General features: G+C 54.2%; 1 protein-coding gene across 5 annotated transcripts in view; it reads left to right on the top strand.

Annotated features, from left to right (window-relative positions):
• GRIP2 (glutamate receptor interacting protein 2) overlaps positions 1-23073 on the top strand; it is a 95469-nt gene that overhangs the window by 69421 nt on the left and 2975 nt on the right. For 4 of the 5 annotated variants that reach the window (XM_087866747.1, XM_045812396.2, XM_087866749.1 and 1 more), the window contains 17 exons: positions 259-404; positions 1469-1616; positions 1730-1899; positions 4082-4207; positions 4544-4693; positions 7374-7560; positions 8036-8181; positions 8998-9078; positions 10529-10595; positions 10688-10833; positions 11707-11851; positions 13974-14113; positions 14792-14971; positions 16007-16181; positions 17803-17908; positions 21386-21529; positions 22279-22425. In XM_087866747.1, the coding sequence (XP_087722873.1) occupies positions 259-404; positions 1469-1616; positions 1730-1899; positions 4082-4207; positions 4544-4693; positions 7374-7560; positions 8036-8181; positions 8998-9078; positions 10529-10595; positions 10688-10833; positions 11707-11851; positions 13974-14113; positions 14792-14971; positions 16007-16181; positions 17803-17908; positions 21386-21529; positions 22279-22425 (2404 nt within the window). The remainder of the gene's footprint in view (positions 1-258; positions 405-1468; positions 1617-1729; positions 1900-4081; positions 4208-4543; positions 4694-7373; positions 7561-8035; positions 8182-8997; positions 9079-10528; positions 10596-10687; positions 10834-11706; positions 11852-13973; positions 14114-14791; positions 14972-16006; positions 16182-17802; positions 17909-21385; positions 21530-22278; positions 22426-23073) is intronic. The other variant, XM_087866748.1, reaches the window with a different exon arrangement.

Genomic DNA, 23073 nt, shown 5'->3' with positions numbered 1-23073 from the left:
GCTCTGAATGTATCAAGCACCGAGCAGGGTGGGAGATGTCAGAGCTGGTCCCAGCTGTCTTTACATCCCCGCTTCATTGATTCAGCTGCTCACTCAGAGACTCCGCCATGCGTTCCCTCACTGTGCCGTCCCTTTCTCCTTCACCCACTGCCTGCCCCTCTCCGTCTCCCGAGACCCACCTTTCCCAGCGGCCTCTTGGCAGGGCTGTGCCCGGTGCTCGCATGGGGCCAGGCTGGCTCACCGGGCCCTTCCCTGCAGGGAGGGCTCCTTGAAGGTGGGGGACAGGCTGCTCAGCGTTGATGGGATCCCGCTGCATGGGGCCAGCCATGCCACTGCCCTGGCCACACTGCGGCAGTGCAGCCACGAGGCACTCTTCCAGGTGGCGTACGATGTGGCCATCCCAGGTGAGTAGGGGCCTGAGGACTAGGGTTGGGGCAGGAAAAGACCCAGGGGGAGGGGGAGGGGGTAGTGGGCACAGATCCTCACCACTGCAAAGGCGGTGTGACCTTGAGCCAGTCACTGAGCCTCTCTGGGCAATAAATGCTATGTGCCAGGCTTTATTGGAGGCCCTGGGGATCCAGGTGAGAACAATATAGATGAGATCTCGGTTCTCGTGGAGCTCACCTTCTGATGGGGAGAGATGGGCAATAAACAGAGTAAATCAAATACAGAGGGTGTCAGATGGCAGTAAGTGCTGTTGGAAAAAAAATCAAGGAGAGATGGGAAAGGCTGGAGCAGAGAGAGGTGATGGTGGCCCGACGAGGCTGGTTGCCGAGGAAGCATAGGTTTGCATTCAGGAAATGTGATGAAAGTCAGTTGGGTCTGATTTGCTGACATTTGGACCCGGTGGCAGGGGTTGGGGGCGGGCGAGAGCAGAAGGAGCTAGGTTTTGTTTTCAAGCCACCGGGTGGGTTCCTGGGGGTGTCGTTTCTGAGTGCAGAAAGGGGGTAGTGGGGGCGCCTGGGTGGCACAGCGGTTAAGCGTCTGCCTTCGGCTCAGGGCGTGATCCCGGCGTTATGGGATTGAGCCCCACATCAGGCTCCTCCGCTGGGAGCCTGCTTCTTTCTCTCCCACTCCCCCTGCTTGTGTTCCCTCTCTCGCTGGCTGTCTCTATCTCTGTCAAATAAATAAATAAAATCTTTAAAAAAAAAAAGGGGGGGGGTAGTGAACATGCGGCTCAGGGCCGGTGAACCACAGGCTCTCCGTAACCGTAAGCACGTTAGTGTCGTCCGGCAGAGCCCTGGGGTCAGAGTCCTCAGAGCAGAATCCCTGTCCCGCCTCTGCTGCTGAGGCCTCGTGTGATCTTGGACAAGGCCTTTGCCTCCACATGCCTCAGTTTTCTGATCTGTAAAATGGGTGCAATAATCCCTCCGCAGCAGTGAGGATTACACTGAGATAGCAGAGTGAGGCTGGGGGGGCAAGTGCTCAGTATTTGCATTTCAAGCTCTTCTTTCCTTCCTCATGCCAGATACGGTGGCCAATGCTTCAGGGCCCTTGATAGTGGAGATAACTAAGACGCCTGGGTCAGCCCTGGGGATCTCGCTCACCACCGGCTCCCACCGGAACAAGCCAGTCATCACCATTGACCGCATCAAGCCGGCCAGCGTGGTGGACAGGTGGGGCCCACACCGGGTGCGGCCACCATAGTGGGCAGGGATGCAGGGGGAGAGGCGGCCCAGAGCTCCCTCTGGCCCGACCAGCCTCCCCCTTCACTCTCCCGCCTGGCCAGGAGTGGGGCCCTGCATGCTGGAGACCACATCCTGTCCATCGACGGCACCAGCACGGAACACTGCTCGCTGCTTGAGGCCACCAAGCTCCTGGCCAGCGTGGCGGAGAAAGTGCGGCTGGAGATCCTGCCTGCACCCCAAAGTCGGCGGCCCCTGAAGCCCTCAGAGGCAGGTAGGTCCCTTGGAGGGTCTCAGGACCCAAACCTGGGGGCTGATGGGGAGGGCTGCACGAGGTCCCAGACGCCTGGGACTGAAGCCCTGGGCAGGCTAAAACGTACTAGAACTAACGTCCATTCCTGTTGGGAAGCTCAAATTGTGCAGCAGCTGGCGGCCGGGGGGCGGGTGGGGGCAGAGGAACAACCTGAATGTTTGTGTGGACAGTCCGCTGGCGTGGTTGCACCAAAGCTAGTTCCATCCCTCTTTGCTAAGTTACTAGAAGAATGAAGGCTAGCCCGAGGGAGAGGACAGTCCTTCTGTGCTCTGTGCTTCTCAGAGCGTAGATCTGGGGCTCTGCTCCGGGGTCCTCCGCTCGTCCAGAGGAGGCAGCCGGTCAGTCGGGAGGGCCTAGAGCCCTCCCACCTTTTGAGGAGTTAGGTCTCCCAGACCAGGGCAGGGAGCTGGGTGCTAGGCAGTCCAAGAGCAGAGGAGGTCGGTGGTCTAAGAGACCAGAGGGCAGAGCCAGACCCGGGGCAGTGTGGGCACAAGGAGGCAGCTTCCAGCTCAGAGCCTGGACGTGCCTCCAGCATTTCAGACCTTGAGCTTTGGGTGCAGCTGCTGGCCACCCCACTGGACGGGCACTTTCCGCCCCTGAGCCTCACTTGTCCCATCTGTAGCTGGGAGCACAGGCTCGGGAGGCATCAAACGAGGTCCAGGACAGAGCACAGCTCGGGGCTGTGGTCTGGGGGGGTCAGGCTGTGAATTCCAGCCCTCAGGACACAGTGTGTGGGCAAGGATGGAGGGGCCCACCCCGTCCTTTGCAAGCCTAATTGGTCATCTGGGAGAGAAAGAAATCCCCCAAGTAAAATGGGGGGAGACAGGCCTCGGGAAGGTTCCGTCTCTGTGGCTCTGTGCGGACCCATCTCTGCCAGGATCTGCAAGGGCCCCATCAAGCCACAGCCAGCGCCTGGTGCGGGAGGCTTTGGGGCTTGAACTCGAGCGACTCATTCTCGCACTGTTTCCAACACACCTGCTCTGGGCTGGGCTCAGTGCTGGGGCTTCCCGTAGGTCATCTCTTTTCATCCTAGTGACAAGCCTGTGAAGGCGGTATTGCTGTCGTCCCACTTCACAGAGGCGGCTGAGGCTCTGAGAAGCACAGTGCCTTATGGGGGCACAGGGCTGCCGACAGTCCTCCTGGCCCTCATTAACTGGACCTCGGCTGGGCGCCAGGCGCTGCTCGAAGCACATCCTACCTCTTCACTCATGCCAATCCTCCCCATCGTCCTAGGAGGCAGCCCCATCTTAGTCCCGTTATACAGATCATGACAATGAGGCAGAGGGGCCAAGTGGGATTCAGGGATCTGGCAGCTGGCTCCCGGGGTGGCCAAACCCCCGTGTGAGGCTTGGAGGTGCTGCAGAGCGGTGGAGTCAATGGGCTGAGATAGCTGGGTTCTCACTCATCCATCCATGGGTGCGCTGCCGCAGGCTGGACGGCTCAAAGCCCCGCAGCAGGAGGAAGAGCCAAGACAGGACCTGGGCAGTCTGGGAGAAGGTGTCGCATGGCAGGCGGTTTGGAGGATCCGGTGGGGCGGGGTGGGGGAGGCAGGATCCCTGGGGTCCCTTGGGAAGCCGATGGAGAAGGAGTGCAGAGAATTCATCTGGGGGGAAAGTGTGGGAAAGTTTGGAGGGAAGGAAGCCAGAGCAGCCTGTCTGCTGCACAGGTCTGAGCAAACCTCGGCCAACCCCACAGGGAGCATAGGTTGCTTCCGAGAGCCCAGCGGGGGGCAGAAATGGCCAAGCCCTGGTGCCCCTTGGTGCTCGGCCCCTGGCCCCTGTGGCCAAGGCTGCCCAGGCCACAGCAGCACAGCCGATCCTGGAGGTGCAGGGGCCTGATGCTGTCTGCCAACGGCACTGCTCAAAGTTGATGGGCCGGGTCCCAGGCTGGGGCTGCTTTCCCTCCCCTCCCTGCTGCTGCTTGGCTGGGCGCTGAGCACGGTGCCTGGCACATAGTGGGCATCTAGGACTTAGTGGGCAGCGTCTGAATGCCTGGCTTGGCTTGGCTTGCGGGAAACTGAGGCTGTCTGGTCCTGCTTCTCACTTCATTTTGCATATGGGAGCGTGACTCCAGGGGGACTTGGTGAGTCCAGACTCGCTCAGTCTCTAACGCCTGCACCTCTCTCCTCTTCCTTGGGCCACAGTGAAGGTGCAGAGGAGTGAGCAACCACACCGCTGGGACCCCTGCGTGCTCTCCTGTCACAGCCCCCGGCCCGGCCACTGCAGGACGCCCACCTGGGCCACACCTGCTGGCCAGGACCAGAGCCGATGTAATGTGCCCACCTCACTGTGGCTTGTGCATGTTTCATAGGGGAGGAAACCAAGACTCCGAGAAATTAGGAGGTCTGCCCGGCGTTACCTAGCACATTAGTGATGAGACGGGCCCCTATCCCTGGCAGCTGGGTTTCACCATGTCTGTAAAAACCCTGCAGACTTTGAGGCCCAGAGTGGGCGAGACCTGCCTGAGGTCACACAGCTGGTATTTGAGGTGAAAGGGGGAAGGCTTCCCAGTGTCTCTCTGTGGTGGGGTGGTTGTCTGGCACCCACTGTGTGGCAGGGTGAAGGGCCCTTCTGGAGTTCACGGAGCTGTGCTCTCATCTCCCCAGCCTTGTCCTCGACTCCCTTTTCCTCGCCGACCATGAATCATGCCTTTCCCTGCACCAACCCCAGCACCCTTCCCCGTGGATCCCACCCCATGAGCCCCCGGACCACAATGGGGCGGAGGAGGCAGCGAAGAAAGGAACACAAGAGCTCATGTAAGTAAGCCATGATCTCTTCCCTCTGCTTTGGGCTGCCAGTATGGCTGAGAGATTTGCCAAAGGATGGGGGTATTTGGGACATGGTCCCAGGTGTGTGTGTAGGGTCATTAAATACCATGAGTGGCCCACCAGGCTGCCATGGATGGTTGGGCAAGTTGTGCATTGTACAAGGACACACCTGAGGGGTATCAGTCACTTTGTACATTTTATTTTTATTTATTTATTTATTTATTTATTTATTTATTTATTTATTTATTTATTTTATTGTTAAAAGATTTTATTTATTTATTTGACAGAGAGAGAGACAGCCAGCGAGAGAGGGAACACAAGCAGGGGAAGTGGGAGAGGGAGAAGCAGGCTTCTAGCAGAGAAGCCTGATGAGGGGCTCGATCCCAGAACGCTGGGATTATGCCCTGAGCCCAAGGCAGACGCTTAACGACTGTGCCACCCAGGCACCCCCACTTTGTACATTTTAGTCTTTTATTTTGATTATGGAAAATTCCCAGAAGGTGATGGCAAAGTGTCTCAAGGAAAGGCTACCTTTTCAGATGTGCATAAAGGTCTCACAGTAACTCCATTTCATTTTCTTTAATTCCGTGATTCATTCTGATCTTTTCAAGGAGGAAGTCTGAGTGTGGTGTAGCTGTGTCTGTACCACTTCTGTGACATTTTTTAATTTCCCCTAAGACAAAGACACGTAGGCCTGAGACTAGCCATCCAGGATGTAATAGTTCGTAATAATTTTCACTATATATATAGTATATCTATAGTGCATATATATGTGTGTGTATATATCCGTATACCCACAGATACACACACACACACACATATACACACACACATATATACACACATACATATGTTTCTACTTCCCTTCTGTTTATGGGTATTTCTTTTTATTTATGGTCACTATGTATATAGTTCCCTTTTGAAATGAAGGTATTTAAGTATGTTAAAAAGTGAATAAATGGAAAGACAAATAGTAGTGAATGATAATGCAGAAGACATGTGGAAGGAGCGAAAGTCACGAGGATGCCAAAAATTTTGAAGTCTTTCCTGGGAAAATCCTTCCTTTGCTAATGTGGAGAGTCTATCCAGCCTCCTGCCATGTGAGCTGCAGAGGCCTCCAGGAAGGATGAAGGGTCAAACCGGGCCATTTGGAATTGAGCCAAAAGAGGGGGAAGAGGAATACAAATCACCTAGCACCTGAAATATGGTTCTGAGCTTCCTGGAAGCCAAGGTGAAAAGGGAAACAGATTTCAGAGTCGGATGAGAGGTAAAACATGCCTTTTTACCAGCCACCTTTGTCAGCCACCAAAGCTGGGAGTGTGTAGGTGAAAAGGTTCAGAAACGCTGTTCATAGGCAGGAGCATGTGGCGGCTGGGTGCCACTTATGTGTCCCTTTCCTAGGATGGATGACTAATAAAATGTTATCATTATTATTATTGATGATAACAATTAATTAAACAATTTGAACACCTCCTATGTACCAGGCACCATTCTTATCATTAGGGATGTAACTGTGAAAATATAATGAATACAAATACAGTAACACAACATATGCAACAACATAATATACATATTGTAATGCGTAATATTAAATATAACAAAATAGTAATAAAGATATATAGTATAATGTAATTAGTAGAATTAAATACAGTAATAAATTATGTTTAATAAAAGCTATCTAATATCCATGTTAATAATACAAATGTATTTTGTATATGGAATATCAAACAATATATATTAAGTAACATAATATATCAAATAGAGAATTTTCATAAGACCCAGCAATTCCATCTTGGGTATATGCCCAGGAGAAATAAAAACATATGTCGTGTTCACCCAAAAAGTCACACATGAATATTCATAGCAGCATTATTCATTTTCGCCAAAAGGTGGAAACAACCCAGATGTCCACTAAGGATGAATGCATAAGCAAAATGTGGTGTGTTCGTACACTGGGCTATTACTGGCCATAAAAAGGCGCGCATCCCAGATACATGCTACAGTATGGATGGACCTTGAACACATTATGCTTAGGGAAAGAAGCCAGACGCAAAAAGCCCCATATCATAGGATTCCATTTACGTGGAACATCCAGAAGAGGCCAGTCTATACAGGAGCAAATAGGTTAGTGGGTGCTTAGGGCCCGGAGAGATGGGACGATGTGGGGCAAGAGCTCAAGGGAACAGGTTTCTTTCTGAGGTGCTGAAACTGTTCTACGATCGAAGGTGCCGATGGTTGCACAACATCATTAATAGATAACAACCTGAAGTGTGACTTTCCGTTGGTGAACACCGGGATAGGTGAATTGCAGCTCAGTGAAGCTGTTGCCAGAATTAGCGTGCTACGTACCGTGGTATGATAAGAGCGTTATGACGAAGCTAACATCACGTAACAGCACAACTCTCAGATGCTCGGTTTTACTACGTGGCGGAGTCCCAGGAGCTGGCTTCCTTCCTCCTTGTCCCAGGCGTGCTGGGTGGGACTCACCCGTGGGCCAGACAGGGAGCGCTGCTCAGAAGGCACGTGATTCTGCTGGCCCAGGGCGAGGCAGGGCTCCCACTCACTCGCCCCTCTGACTCCAGGTCCTTGAGCCCGGGCATGGGTTGGTGCTGTCAGGAGGGGCTCTCTGGGACTGCCCACCTGAGAGCTGTGCCCGCCTGTCCCTCAGTGTCACTGGCCTCCAGCACGGTGGGGCCTGGGGGACAGATCGTGCACACGGAGACCACGGAGGTCGTGCTCTGCGGAGACCCCCTCAGTGGCTTTGGCCTCCAGCTCCAGGGAGGCATCTTCGCCACCGAGACCCTGTCCTCCCCTCCCCTCGTGCGCTTCATCGAGCCCGACAGCCCGGCGGAGAGGTGAGCCAACTGCCCCTACCCCACTGGGCCTGCCACTCTGCAATTCAGGGGGCTCACGGACAGCCAGGGAAACTGAGTCACAGGCCAAGCCTGGCTTCACGGGGGTATCTCACTTAACCATCCCATCCACTCCATCATCAGCTCCACTTTACAGATGAGGAAACCGAGGTGCAGAGATGCTGATTCATTTGCCCAGGGTCACACAGCTTGTAAGTGACCCGGGACTTGAACCCCTGTCGGTCTGAAGTCAGGGTCCCCTATATACACATTTTGTAAGGCACGGCATCATCCCCCTTGGACAGACAGAGACACTGAGGCCCAGCAAGTTCACTCCCTTAGCCAGAGTCACCTGGTGAATTGCCTGAGGCTGTATGGCCGCACAGGGCCGAGCTGGGGGTCAGACCCAGGCCTGCGCACACGGGACAGCCACGGCGGTAACAGAGCTGCTTGTCTCTGCGGGGCTGTCGGGCTTCAGGTGCGGGCTGCTGCAGGTGGGGGATCGGGTCCTGTCCATCAACGGTATTGCCACCGAGGACGGGACGATGGAGGAAGCCAACCAGCTGCTGCGGGACGCAGCGCTGGCCCACAAGGTCGTGTTGGAGGTTGAGTTTGACGTGGCAGGTGAGTGAGTGCCCCTACCTTCCTCCTCACGCTTTGGGACCCTGCACTTGCTCCTCTCTTTATTCCGCTCCTGCCTGGGGCACGTGCTCTTCCGGCCCCATCCCACTCCCCGCCCGGTGACCTTCTCCCAGAGCTCTGGCAGTGCGGGCCTGAGCACCAGTGGAGGCAGGGAAGGCCCTGGCCGGGGAGGCAGGAATCCCATCTGCCAGCGTGAGGGTTGAGGAGGGATTTTTGCATCAAAGCAGGACCCAAGGGAGGACAGAGGGGGGCTGAAAATATTTCACGCCCCTTGGCAGGCCTTAGGTGAAGAACCCCAAACACAAACTCAGGTTGGAATTCTGGTTCTGTGATTTGGACGTTCTGGGACTTTGGCCAGGACTCTCCTGCCCACCACCGATCCTCCGTTTCCCCAACTGCGAAATAGTGAACAGAGTCCTTCTACTGCAGCGGGTAGTGTTTGGGTTAGATGAGATCAATCCTGTGAAAACACCCAGCTAATACCGGGCACGTAGGCGGTGCTCAGTAAATTGTTGCTGGATCCGAACTGGGTTGGGTTTGGCTCTGGGGAACCCCTTGGCTGGCAGTCATGGGGTCCAGGTGCCAGCCCCAAATCTGCTCTGATCGGATTGGTTGTCTGGGACAAATATCAGCTCACCGGGCCTCAGTTTCCTCCTCTGTCAGGTGGAGGAAGCAGGATGGGGTTGGGGCGGTGACTTCTTGCAGTCTCTCCCAGCTGGCCTAAAGTGGGTGGGGGGCGGGGACTCCCTGCCTCTCCTCCCTTGGGTCTCACACGGGTCCACGTGTGTTTGCGCGCAGAGTCCGTCATCCCGAGCAGTGGCACCTTCCACGTGAAGCTGCCCAAGAGACGCGGTGTGGAGCTGGGCATCACCATCGGCTGTGAGTCCGTCCCGCCGCGCAGTCCCCGCCCCAAGGAGCCGCCTGCGGGGGGAAGGCGCACACCTCCAGCCCGGAGGACGGGGTGCTCCTGGTGGGAGGGCAGGCTTGGGTTCCCTCTGCCTGCAACGCCCAGCTCTGTGTCCTCGGACGACACCCTCTAGTTACTGGAAGCCTCAGTTTCCTATTCTGCACAATGAGAGTCTCCTGGCCATCTGGGTCTCCTGGTGGGATTAAGTGGTTTGTGAGGCACCAAACACGTGGGTCAGGTTTGTGAAATGATCCTCAGTCCCCACCCTGGGCTTGATAGAGAGCAGCTGTCTAGAAGGGCTGCTGCTTCAGCTCCTTCCTACCCCAGACGCCACAGTCAGTGGAGGTGGGAGTTTAAGCAATCTGGGTTTAGGGAGGGGGAGAAGCTGGTCCCAGCCCAGGAAATTCTGGATAGGGCTGCCAGATACAGTTGCACAAGTTGTACATGACACAAGGGTGCCCATTTGAGGTAGACTTACAATTTTATTACAGCGTTTTCTCAATGGACTAATTGGAAGGGGTGCCCTTGTCTCATCTGCAAAGATGCCACGTGGGCTAGAAGGGGCTCCTACCATCTAGTCACTAATGGGAAAACCCATTAGCCCAGATGGATTTTTTTTTTTGCAAGAAAACTTAGCTACTCATGTAACACTCATTGTCTTAGGTCACATTCCCCCAGAAAAAGCTTCTTAAAGAGTTATATTCGGGGGGTTTGCCGAGAAGGGCTCTTGGAATCAACACCTGTGTGAGGTGAGGGATGTGGGACTGGGCGGACAGAGAAGCTGGTTGTGATGCAGCCAATCCCATGGAGAACTCTAGGGCCAGGAAGGCTTTGGAAGTTGTCCTGAATGAGGCCGGGAGCCGGGCCTTTGCACCACTGTATGGACTAGGCCGCACCAAGGAGCCTTACGACGTTGGGTGAGGCCGCTCTTGACCAGAGGCAATTCCCAGAGAGGGAGCCCCCTGGGAGCCATTCAGCCAGCCCTCCCTGCAGCTGGGAGAAGGGAAAACTCAACTGTGGAAGGGCCACCCGGTTGTGGGGCCCACACTGTGCTAGGTGGGAGTGCCAGCCAGACACAGCCCCTCCAGGGGCTCGCAGTTTGCTGGGGGATGGGAAAAGGGCTGAGCAGAAGGGAAAGGGCTGCTGTGGGTTGAGCACCTACTATGTGCCAGGATCCACATTAGGTTTTGCCTTGTCTGGTTTAATCTCATGACATCTCCATGAGTTCTGTGGTGTCATCCCCATTTTGCAGAGGGGAAACTGAGGCAGAAGGGGGGCTGATTTGCTCACGGTCACCAGGCAGGAAGCAGTGGGAGCAGGGTATGTGGCTCTGCGTTCATGCCCCAACTCCTGAGCCCTCCCAGCCCCCCTCCTCGAGGCTGAGGCCGTCAAAGGTTGGATTCGCGGCTTCTTTCCCCCCAGCGACCAGCAGGAAGCGAGGAGAGCCCCCGATCATCTCTGACATCAAGAAGGGCAGTGTGGCACACAGGTAGGGATGGCCCTGGGCGCAGGGTAAGGGGAGCAGTCCACGGGGAGCAGCATTTGCCAGGCTCTTCGTGTCCCCCACCCCTGCTCCTGCAGGACCGGCACCCTCGAGCCAGGCGACAAGCTGCTGGCCATCGACAATATCCGCTTGGACAACTGCCCCATGGAGGACGCCGTGCAGATCCTGCGGCAGTGCGAGGACCTGGTGAAGCTGAAGATCCGGAAGGATGAGGACAACTCTGGTATGCCCCCCTCCCCCACCGCCGCCAAGTCTCTCGGTCCACCCACCGGACCAGCGGGTTCCAGCTTGCAGTTCGGGGCTCCCTCTGGCAGAGGAGGGCGGGTGTCAGGCTGCTGGTGGAGACTCGTTGAATGAGCAAATGCAGGGAGGGAGCCCCGCACGGACATCTCATGGTCCCCAGGGCTGCCTGGATCTTCCGTGCCAGCACAAAGCCTAGCGGAGGAGGCCCACAGGGGGCGGCAGTGAGCAGAGGGGCGGGCAGGGCAGGGATGCCCCAGGGGCGTACATCCTGCGTTGGTGGTCTGTGAGCGAAGAAGTAAAGGCCACCAGCTCTGACACCTCTGAGGCCAGACAGGGGACAGAAGTGAGTGACCTGGACAGAAGGTAAGAAAAAAATGATACAGGCTGGGGAGGCAGAAAGGAGGCGTGAGGCTTGTGGCCCCTGGAGAGCCAATCCCTTATTCAGAGGGGCAGCCGCCAGTTCCTACCCTGGGAGGGATGGTCTCTCGGGGGCAGATGATTCTTCTTCATCTTTTTTTTAAAGAAAAGCTGGAAGTCTGGTTTCTTCTTATTCTCATGATTGTTATTTTGTGTCCTGGATTAATCTATAGTTTAGAATGTTGGTTTCACGATTCTTTTCTTTCTTCTTTTTTTGATGGGGTTTGGGTGTAAGAAAACATTTGTAGAGGCAGAAGGTGGCCTCAGGGTCCCCGGGCTGTACCATCAGAAGTCATGGCATGAGTGGATAGGTGGGTTAACGAATGAGTGAATGGATGAGTTTGAGGGAGTAAGTACCGCAGGGCACTGGGGCCTGGGGGCGTCCAGCTCCTGGGCCCTGCCGCATTGCACCCCCCCATGGGTCCCACCTTTGCAGACGAGCAGGAGACCACAGGTGCCATCAGCTACACAGTGGAACTGAAACGTTACGGGGGTCCCCTGGGCATCACCATCTCGGGCACAGAGGAGCCTTTTGACCCCATTGTCATCTCAGGCCTCACCAAGCGCGGTCTGGCTGAGAGGTGAGCTGGGGTTCTGTGGGGACACTGGAGACCCTCATGGGGCAGAGGTTGGGCTTTAGAACAGCCAAAGTGGATTCTGACCTCGGTTCCAACATTGATGTCCCTGGTGACATCAGGCCTATCCCTTCCCTCTCCGAGCCTCAGTTCCACAGAGGCAGACCGGCCCCCCTGGCACACATCCCTCCCAACCTGGGGATTCGCGTTTCTGCAAAGTCAGCATATTGTGAGCCTTTTTGGGGCACCTGCTGTGTTGCCTTCAATCCTGACTCAGCCTGGAGCTTTTCTGGAAGCATTGGGGGCCGCCCTGCTGTCCTCTCCTCTGGGGAAGTTGTGAGAAAGAGGGTGTCACAGGCTGTCCGGACTGGGGGGAGCAGGTGACTCTGGGGCCTGGAGGAGGAACAGGGCCCCACAGGGGTAACAGGGAAGTGTTCCCAGTCTGGGTGAGACGCCGTTTCTCCGGACACTGAGAGGAGCTGGCTGTCGAGCGAGAGCCTGGCCAGGCCTGGGGGGGACAAGCTGGGCCCCTGGGGGAGGACGCAAAGCTGGAGGGGCCCCATGGTGGTGGGCTGCAGCAAGAGGATGGACAGGACTGAGGATTGGTGGAGGGCTCCCTGTTCCTGGAGCGCCCCCTGCTGGCCCACTGCAGAGGACAGGGTGGACGGTTCCTCTCTCACGTGTGTTCATCTACTCCCACCTTGCCTGGGTACCTACAGTGTGTCAGCCGGTTCTGGGCGCTGAGGACGCAACAGACAGTCCCCCCTACCGTCACCGGGCTGGCCAACTGCAATGCAATGCGAGCCACACATTTCAGTATAAACTTTCTGGTGGCCGTATTAGAACAATAAAAGGAAACAAAATGAATCTTAAGTACATATTTATTTCAACATGTAGTCAATATACAAATTAAAGAGATGTTTTACATTCTTTTTTTCATACTGTATCTTCAGAACCCAGTGTGTATTTTACATAGTAAAGCCATCTCAGTTTGGGCCAGCCATATTTCGGGACCCAGTAGCCACAGGGGGCTGGTGTCGGCCACACCAGACAGACAGCTCTGACCTCCCGCACTCAGCCCACCATGCCCCTCACTACTCCCCCGGGCCCCTGGGGAGCTGGGTGGGCAAGGCCAGGCGTGAGGGTGCCCTGCCTCCACCTCCCTCACCCAGGTCAGGTGCTTTCCCAGCATCCATGGCAGCTTCTGTCCCTGCTCTCAGTGCTGACTGTCCCCTACGATCACCTTCCCCAGCCCAGTTCCCAGGGGTACAATTTCATTGGCCAGCAGTTGGGACCAGGCAGCACGCCTTTTTTAAAAATCTCCTCGGGTAATTCTGATGGTGTCCAGGTAGAAACCCTCTGGGCCAGAGCAATGCTACTGCCTGGCCCTATCAGCCCCTCACACCCCCTTGTGAGGTCAGCTGGGCACCCTGAGCTCATTCTCTGGGTGAGGAAATAGGCCCAGGGAAAGGGAAAGGCTCCCCGTGGATTTCTGCTGGAGGGAAGCAAGAATCCCTTCCACCCAGCCGTCTTTCAATTACAGTTAGATGAAGTAAGTTTATCGCTCCCATTTTACACGTGAAGGAACTGAGACTCAAGGGAGTTGAGAAGCAAGGCCCCAGATCATGTAGCTAGTATTTGGCAGCTACTGTGTGGGATTCAATCCATGCTCAAAATTCATGCTTGACACTGGTTCCAGAATCTAACTTAGAGTCAGGGAGGATAATCCCCTCCCATCCAAATTCTAGGGTGAATTTTTTTTTAATTGTTTTTTAGAGGGGGAGAGAGTGGGAGGAGGGGCAGAGGGAGAGGGAGAGAGAGAATCTTAAGCAGGTTCCATGCCCAGCACAGAGCCCGATGCAGGGCTCCATCTCACGACCCTGAGATCATGAGCTGAGCTGAAATCAAGAATCAGACGCTTAACTGACTGAGCCACCCAGACATCCCCTAAATTCTAGACTATATACCTCTGTTAATGCCACCCTAGATCACACTTGCTTTTTGTTACAGCTGGGTTTAACTGAGGTCAGTCAGACTTGTGCCTTGGGGTTCCTGAGTTCCCTGAGGACAGACCCCACCCCTGAAGCCTTGAACGTCTCTCATTCTTTGTCCTGTGCCCCTTCCCCAGGACTGGCGCTATCCATGTTGGCGATCGTATCCTGGCCATCAACAGTGTTAGCCTCAAGGGCCGGCCTCTGAGTGAGGCCATCCACCTCCTGCAGGTGGCTGGCGAGACTGTCACGCTGAAGATCAAGAAGCAGCTAGACCGTGAGCCTCACCCCACCCCCTGGAGCCAGCCACCCGTTTAGGAGGGGAGATCCCTCTGTGCCTCTTGTCAGGTTCCTGTGCCCCACCTCATGGCATCCTCACCAAATCCAGTGGAGGTGGGAAGACACCTGGGGCAGCTGAAGAGACCAGACTCAGAAAGGGGAGTGGTGGTCCCAAGGTCACAGCTTGTGTGGGCGGAGTCTCGGTCTGAACCACCCTCTTCATCGCCTCCCGCCTCTCAAGGCTGCTTGTTCTGCGTTAGGGCTGTAGCTTGTACGTTCCTCAGTTTCCCCTGAACCGGTGCCCTATACCCTGGCAGGGAGGCCACCACCTGCAGTGGAAGGAGCCCGAGCTTTCGGGTCTTCCTTCTAATCTGGGCTCCACTATTGTTCACCATGTGACCTTGGGCGTGTTGTACAGACCCAGAGCCATAGGGACTCCCCAGGGCCCAGCTCGGAGAACTCAGCCTCAGTTTTCCTGTCTGTGAAATGGGTTTGCCCATTAGTGTGCCCCCTCCCCTCCTATCAGATTGCTCAGCAGCAGGCTCAGGGGTGAGGGGGGTGCTCAGTGCCTGTGAGTTCCTAAACCAGACTAAAGTGGGGAAACTGAGGCTCACTGAGTGTCTCTATGTCTCTGAGGTCAGAGACCAGTGGCAGTGACACCCCCTTTTTGTCCCAGGCCCCCTCCCGTGCCGCAAGTCGGGCAGCCTCAGCGAGGCCAGCGATGCAGATGAGGACCCACCAGAGGCACTCAAAGGAGGCCTGCTGGCAGCCCGGTTCTCACCCGCGGTGCCCAGTGTGGACAGCGCTGTGGAGTCCTGGGACAGCTCGGCCACGGAGGGTGGATTCGGGGGCCCAGGTAACGCCTTGGGGCCCTAGGATAAGCAACATGCTCCCTCTGGGCCGCCCCAGCTCCCAGGCCTTTGCAGGGGCTGTTCCCCCTGCCTCATCCTCCCTCCTCCTCTCCCTGCTCTATCCTTCAGACTTCCTGGAGGCAGACCCGCCTGGGCCCCCTTAGCCGTTGTCAGGGCCCCTCGCTGCTCAGAGCATGGACCTCAGGCCTTCACACATCTTTTGATTAGTGTCCATAGCACCATGGCTGGCTATTCAGAGTTCCCCACCTTGAGGTTAGGGACCAAGCTGGCTTTCCTTTTGTCTTTCTCATTCGTAGCCCAGTGCCCCGTACACAGCAGGTGCCCAAGCAATGTTTATTGCATCCAGTTGAAGATAGGAAGGCAGAAAGCCCCTTAAGGGGCTCGCATCCCATCCCGCAAGACCCAGCCTTAAGGTGGACATATCCAGGCTGCCCTCTGAGGACACAAGCTCCCCTGCCCGCATGTTGAGACCCATGGGTGGCCTCGGGGGTTGGGTGGCATTGAAATCCAGCTGCTGGCCTTCTGGCCTCTGTAAGGCCCGGCTCAGACAACTAGTGGAGCGAGGCCTTTATGTGGCCTCGGTGGCTCCCAGCCCTGGTCCTCACTGACTCTATATTTGCCTTCCCTGGGTCTCTGCTTCCCCACCTCGTGTGTTTGATCAGCGTCTCTTGGCGTACCCCTGGGCCAGGGTCTTGAGAGCTCCCAAAGGCGGGCAGAGAGGAATGGTCAAAATAGTGAATCTCTTTCCAGGCAGGAGGCAGCTGGCTAAGCCCAGTGGTGCCGGGACAGGGTCTCGGAGCCCTGGGCATTAACTCTTCTGCTGGGTGATCAGCAGTCCCAGGGGGTTCTGGAGGTAGGGACTAGGTGGCAGGGCCCTCAGGGGACTCTGGGTAGTCATGCAAGGCCAGAGGGGGCAAAGACCTCTCTCGGGTCATCCAGCACAGCTGGAAAGGGGGCGGGAAGGAGGGCAAGCTAAAGGCACAGAGCGGATACAGACACCCCCCCTCTCCACCTGGTAGGTTCCTACACTCCACAGGCAGTGGCTCGGGGCGTGACCCCCCAGGAGTGGCGGCCCAGCCGGCTGAGAAGCAGCCCCCCACCCACTGAGCCCCGGAGGACGAGCTATACCCCGGCCCCCACGGACGAGAGCTTCCCTGAGGAGGAGGAAGAAGAGGATTGGGAGTCACGGACTAGGTCTGTGGTGGGAAAGCCACGAGGGAGGAGGCAGTCATGGTCTCCTGGCGAGGATTGCTTGGGGGTCCCTGTGCCACAGCGGTGGGGGCAGTGGAGGAGTCTTGTCTGGCTGCCGAGGAGGGCGGCTCCTGGGAGAGGGGAGGAAGCATCGGGCAGAGCTGCCTCAGCCAGGCCGAGACGGGGACGAGGGCCCAGCGGTGGCGAAGGCGTGGAAAGTGTTTGCCTTTCGAGTCTGGTTATCTGTTCTCAGAACGGCTCAGAACTTGAACCCACCCTCCTGACTTAGCCCAGATGGCTTGATGGCCTCCTGCAAGGGCGCTTGGGTCCCAGGCATCAGCCCTGGCCATGGACGTGGTGGGTTTGGGAGCGTTGGCTTTGAAGGCCCCCGCATCACCCCTGGAGGAGGCGCCTGAGGAGGAATGCTGCTCCCACCTGGCCCAAGCCGCCCCTCTGGGGTCTGTGCTCTGCATTAGGCAGTTCCTTCTGCCCCAGTGCCTTTCCCTCTCTCTCCTGGCCAAGGCCGATGCAGCCTTGAAAGCCCAGCTCACACTCCCCCACCCCCGGGAGGCTCCCCGACTTTCCCAGGCAGAAGGCATCCCTTCCTCGGCTGGTCCCCAAGCTGCCTCGTGGCACTGGCCCCCTTGTGCCCACCTGGTTACTGACCTGGCTGTTGTCCCATCTGTTTAGAGCCCCTCGCTGAGTGCCTGGCACCCAGTGGGTACGCCTGCACGCTTTGTGACTGAATCACCGGCTCCTGGAGAACAGGGGCTACACCTTATTCACCGCCGTGGCCCCAGGCCCTGCGGAGCTCTGGCCCCGGGGAATGTTTGGAGAATTGGTTTGAATGGAGAGAATGTCCTTCAGCCTCAGTCTTCTCATCTTTAAAATGGGAAGGGCCAGAAGCAACTATTGCACGTCAACCTCCCTGAGTCTCCCTAGGAGAGAAAAGCTCGCGGGCCTTTGTAAGAAAGTGCTTTGCAAAACATCCTTTATAAGGGGCCAGGACTTTGTAGGTGGCAAGTGGCTTTGTGAACTGTCAAGCGTGTAAGTGTGACTTGTTACCATTCTAACGAGCCTCAATACTAGAGCTGATGACGGGCTCGTACAGCCTGTGACAGAATCCGTGGGGTGGCCCGGACCCTTCTCCAAGCTCAGATACGCCACCCTCTCCATCCATCTGTGTCTTCGCTGGCTCCAGCTCTGTCCCTGTCACTGTGCTACGATGCCATGTGTCTGGGTGGGGCCAGGGGCCGTCCCCTGGGGCTACACCATGGATCTCCTCTCTGTCTGTCTGTCCGTCCGTCTGTCTCTCTTCCCAGGCGTCCTGTGTCACCGCTCTCCACCCCGTCTCATCTGCCCCTGTTCTAACTGGCCACCGACAGTCCTGGTCGCCCCTAACTGCGTCTTCCCCCCATTCCGTGTCACCAACCACTGCCCCGGGGCCCCAGCACTGCCACCGAGGACAGCCGCCTGCCTGCCCGCCCGCCCGCCCGCCCGCCCACCCTATGGCCCCTCGAGCCCAACGCTGGGCCCCGGGGCCCCGAAGATTCCTCAGGCCCCAGCCCGCCTGCCCGCCCACCCGCCCGCCAGGAGTTGACGCTCTCTGGTTCCTACGTTACAGCCCAGCCCCCGGCCCTGCCCGTGAGGAGGGCTTCTGGCGCATGTTCGGGGAAGCGCTCGAAGACCTGGAGTCATGTGGTCAGTCAGAGCTGCTGAGGGAACTGGAGGTAGGGCCACCCACCCCACAGAGCTTCCTGGGGGCCCCCGTGCATGGACACACCGATGTGCGTGCCTGTAGGAAGCAAGCATGTTGATGGGGTCCTGCTCGTGTGTTGTGTGTGTCATGCACTCCTCGGCGCGCTCCGTGTAAAGTGTCTTCGCACACGTGCACACTGTGCATGGACACATATACAGGTGCGGTTGAGAGCACTGTTATGGCACATCGAGGTGTGTGCACACATGAACGTGTCTGGCATCATCACGTGCACATGGGGGCTGTGTGTGTGCATGCACGTGAGCATGCTCAGATATGCACAAATGTGGAGGGCGTTTTCAGAACAGGTGTGTCTGAGCGCACATTTGGATGCCGAGGGGCAGTTTGGGTGTCTGCGTGTGCAGGGGCAGTATGGGGACGTGGTTGTGGGCAAGCCCTGTGAAAGCATGTGGAGGTCAGCGTCAGGGACAGCACGGGGGAGTTGAGAAGTGAATACAGCTTTGTGTGAGGTCAGCATGGCCCACGGTGGAACAGGCTGCCCGGGAAGGTCTCGGAAGGATCCAACTGGGTCATTTCGGGAGCTCTTCCATACTCTGAGAGCAATAAATATAAACTTCCACTTTATCTCCGCTTTTGTCCCTAATATTGTTGATTGGTGCCGATTTTTTTTTCTCCATCAGTCTTGCCAATTACTAGGCTCCTCGAAGAACTGATTTTTGGCTTTATTAATTCTCTCTTGTTTCGTTGTTTTGTGTCTTACTCATTTCTGTTTTTAGCTTCTACTTTATTTGTGTTTAAATAGTGATACTTTTCCTGCTTTCTTAGTTCCTTAATTTTCAATCTTCCTTGTTTTCTACCATAGTGCATCTTAAGCTATGATTTTACCCATAAGCACTGCTTTGGCTGCATTCCACCAATATTGATTCGTGATGCTTTTGTTGATCATTCAATTCCAAATATTTCAAAAATTTGTTACAACTTTAGTTAAGCCCTTGAATTACACAGAAGTGGAGAGTCTTTTTAAAACCCCAATTTTAAAACCAATTCATATTTGGTTTTAATTCATATGTACTGTGGCCAGAAAATCTGTTCAATTTGCTTTGAATTCTTTGGAGTTTGCTAAGACTTCTAGTCTTAGTATGTACTTAGTTTTAGTAAACATTTCATGTATGCTTGTAAAACAATGCAAATTCCCTTGCGTTGGGTGTAGGGTGCTCTGCAGATCAAGATTGTTCATAAACTTGTTCAAGTCTGGATCCTTACGAAATGTTGTATGTTTTATTTATCTTTATAGTTGTTTTTTGTTGTTGTTAGTAGTATGATAAAATTACCATCATGAGTGGAGATTTGGCAAGTTCTTGACACTCTGTCAATTTTTGTTTCCTATCCTTCAAGGTTATATTGTTAGTTTCATATAAATTCATGCTTGCTATAACTTCTTGGTGAATTTTTCTTTTTATTATTAATCAGTATCTCTATCCCTATGTGCTTTGCACTTTAAATTCCATTTTTCCCCATAATAATATGGCTCTACCAGCTTTATTTTAGTAATGTTTCCTGTCTTTTCCCCAATTTATTTATTTTCAAACTTACTGTGTTACTAAGTGTGTACATTTATCATTTTAAATGTATCTGTTGTATGCTGTATGTAGCTGAATTTCCCCCAATCCAAGAGTCTCTCTTTTTTTTAAGACTAGTTCATTTATATTTATTGTGATTTCTAATACAATTAAACTTGATTCTAGCATGGAATTTACACTTTCTATGTATCCTACTTTCTCTATTCTTCTGATGTACTATCTTTCCTTTTCTCGTATTGATAAGTCTTTTCTTTCTCTTTACTCTCTCCACCACCAAAATGGACGTTTTAATAATTTTTATTCTTTTAGTGATTATCCTTAATTCATTTGTTTTAATATTCAATTTTTAAATTTAAAATGCTTTATTATTACAGAAGCCATATATGTGGCTGGTGCAAAATTAAATAGATGAGATAAAATCAAAACTAAAATAAACAAAATAAAACATAAGAACACAACATTCCCACCACACATAGATCATGACTGCTACTGCTTAAGTGAGCGTGTATGTATTTTTAGGATGATGAAACCATGTTTTCTCAGTCAGCTACTCCATTTTTTTCCATATAGGGAAATAACTGTCTAATATATTTTCATCTTTTCTAATACCGAGGTCATATGCAGGTTTTCACAGTTGACTCCTAATTTCCCTTTCCACCTGGTCTGGCTAAACAGGTGCCCAATCCATGCTTGGCACCTGCTTGTCATGCCTTTCAGCCTCTCTTAATTTTAGTCCAGCGTCTTTTTAATGATGCTAATTTAAAATTGTTTCTTAAGATAAAATTTGCATAACATAAAATTTACCATGTTAAAGTGTAAATTGAATATTAAAAGTAAAAAGAATGAATTCAGGATAATCACGAATAATTCAGGGGCTTTTAGCGTATTCACGATGTTGCGTATACACGGCCAGAACATCTCTAACATCCCAAAAAGAAACCCCACGTCTCCCAACCACTCTCTGCTTTCTGTCTCTATGGATTTGCCTGTTCTGGACATTTCTTATAAGGGGGGTCATGCAGGATGTGGCCTTTCGTGTCTGACTTTTTTCATTTAGCTCGATGTTGTGGAATGTATCAGCCCTTCATGCTTTTCATGGACGAATAATATTCCATTCTGTGAATAGACCATGTCGCTAACTTTTTGAAAAGACCAGCAACAATTGACTTTGCCTTGGATTTTCACTATCTTTGCTTTGCTTTTTCTAGCAAAGTCGAATCAGTGCCTTGGCCCCCTTCCCGAATGAGACAGGGCCTGTAGAATGCCCCCATTTCCCTCTAAACTCTCCTCTTGTCTCCCTGCTTGTTTACAAATTGCTCGAAGTTAGTTAATGTGGGGTTTTAGTCAGTGCTCATTAGCGTTGTAGGCAGCTATTTCTTTGCTCAGTGTTGCTTCTTGCCTCCCACTTTTTGCCTCCGAGTTCATCCTTTACGATCTTTCAGTGAGAATCTTGGGGTGGTAAACTCTTTCAGGTTTTGTGTGTGATTATATCTTATTTATTTTTATGATTAGCAAAGTAGCAGAGTGGTTAAGACCCTTGACTTTGAAGCCAGATTCTGAGTTCAAATCATAATTTCTCTTAGCCTCAGTTTCCTCACCTGTAAAATGGACCCCCCCCCAAAATGGTATTTGCCTGTCTCATAGTATCGTACAGACCGAAATGAGTTCTGCGTGTATAGTGAGTGGAACTGAGCTCAGCACAAAGTGTTAATCACTCAGTGCCAACAATTAGTATTCTGATTGTGGGTGTGATCGAGGGCCCCCCACCCCTGCCCACCATCAGACTGAGAGCCCCAGGGGGTGCTGTGCACCGCTGTGAACTAGAAGGCTGACACAGAGTAGGTGTCCACAGATGCTGACTGCAAAGAGCGAGCAAACAAGCATCCGAGTGAAGGGCTGTGTGTCCGCAGGCGTCCATCATGACGGGCACAGTGCAGAGCGTGGCCCTCGAGGGCAGGCCCGGCCACCGGCCCTGGCGGAGGGGCCAGGAGGTACGAGCGTCCGCCGAGGAAGTGCAGGAGCTGCTGCTGCCGACACCCTTGGAGATGCACAAGGTGGGCGCCGGGGCTGGCCACGGGAGGCCTGGGTGCGTGGCCTGGTGTCGGGAGGACCCGCCAGGGGCTCCAGAGGGGCCCGCCCCTCTCCGGGCTTCATTTTTCTCCACCAAACACAATTTTATACTAGGTCGAACTTTTCAGATTCTCAGCATTTGGGTGATACACACACACCCTGTGATACACACTGGGCTGCTGGGAATATTTTTCTTTAAGTGGACTCACTTTTCCCCACTTATGTTAGTGTGTGTGTGTGTGTGTGTGTGTGTATAAAATATAAACACATTTATATATGATACATGTATATGTATGTGTGTGTGTGTATATCACGTCCTTAAAGGAGAAGCCAGCCTCCTGCGCCATCTGTAGGTTACTATATAGAAAAACCAACAGAAGCCCTCAGAAGGCTCAGAGGCTCTTGGTAAATTGGGAGATGAGCCAGTGTTAGAGGGGGGAAAACCATGGATACCCCACTGAGACTTTCTCCTGGAGGTAAGGGAGAGCATTGAAGAAGAACCGAAAAGGAACCCCTTCCCCAGCTTCCCCACTGTGACTAGTGCCGTGAACCGGAGGGTGGGCTGCCATGGAGAAAGCGAGGGGGCGCCATGTGGCAGAGGCAGTGAAGTGGTGGGGTGCGCAGCTGGGCAGTGGGCTGGGCGTGGGTCCCCACCCCACGGGATCTGGGCTGCTGTGGGGAGCTGAGGGCAAAGATCAGAGCTCCAGGGACCTCCTCCTCTTTCTGCTCCCAGGTGACCCTGCACAAGGACCCCTTGCGGAACGACTTTGGTTTTAGCGTCTCTGACGGCCTCCTGGAGAAGGGTGTCTATGTCCACACTGTGCGTCCTGATGGGCCCGCCCAACGTGGGGGCCTCCGGCCCTTCGACAGGGTCCTTCAGGTAATGCTGGGCTGGGGGCACCATGGGTAGTGTGGCCTTTCCTTGCCTCATGGGGAAACAGCCCCACTTCTACCCTGGCTGTGTGGCCTTCGGCAGGTCACCTCCTCTCTGAGCCCCAGCTTCCTCGCGTGTGAAGGGAATGACAACACCAGTCAGGTTAGGCTCAGTTATGTTGCAGGAACAACCCTGAATCTCAGTGGCCTCACACACGAACCTTTATTTGTTCGCTGGGGGCCGGCGTAGGCTTGCTCTGCCAGGCCGACGGGGGCTCTGTCCTCTTGCAAATGGCCTCGGCCACGTGACATAGGAACCGAGACTGGAAAAATCACAGGTGGGTTTTTTGGTTTTTCCCCCGCCTTCACCCAGAAGCAACCCCTGCCACTCCCCTTCACAGCCTATTGGCCAGAACCAGTCACGTGACCTCGCCAACAGCAAGGGAGTCTGGGAAATGTGGGTGAGCCAATGGAAAGCTCTGGGACGGCCCTGGCCCAGCCGCCCTGTGCTCCCTTTCCTGCGCCCCAGCTGCTTTTGTTCCCTTGGTGTGATTTCTGCTCTGTTAGCGCTACGTTTGCCGAATATGTTTCCTTTAAACTGGTGCAGTTTTTCCGACTTAAATTTATTTTGAAAGGAAGCTTTTCATGTCATTTA

Source organism: Ursus americanus, chromosome 14 (assembly GCF_024610735.1).
Source record: "Ursus americanus isolate L20-20 chromosome 14, mUrsAme1.1.p, whole genome shotgun sequence".
NCBI lineage: Eukaryota > Metazoa > Chordata > Mammalia > Carnivora > Ursidae > Ursus > Ursus americanus.
This window is presented reverse-complemented; position numbering and strand designations above follow the sequence as displayed.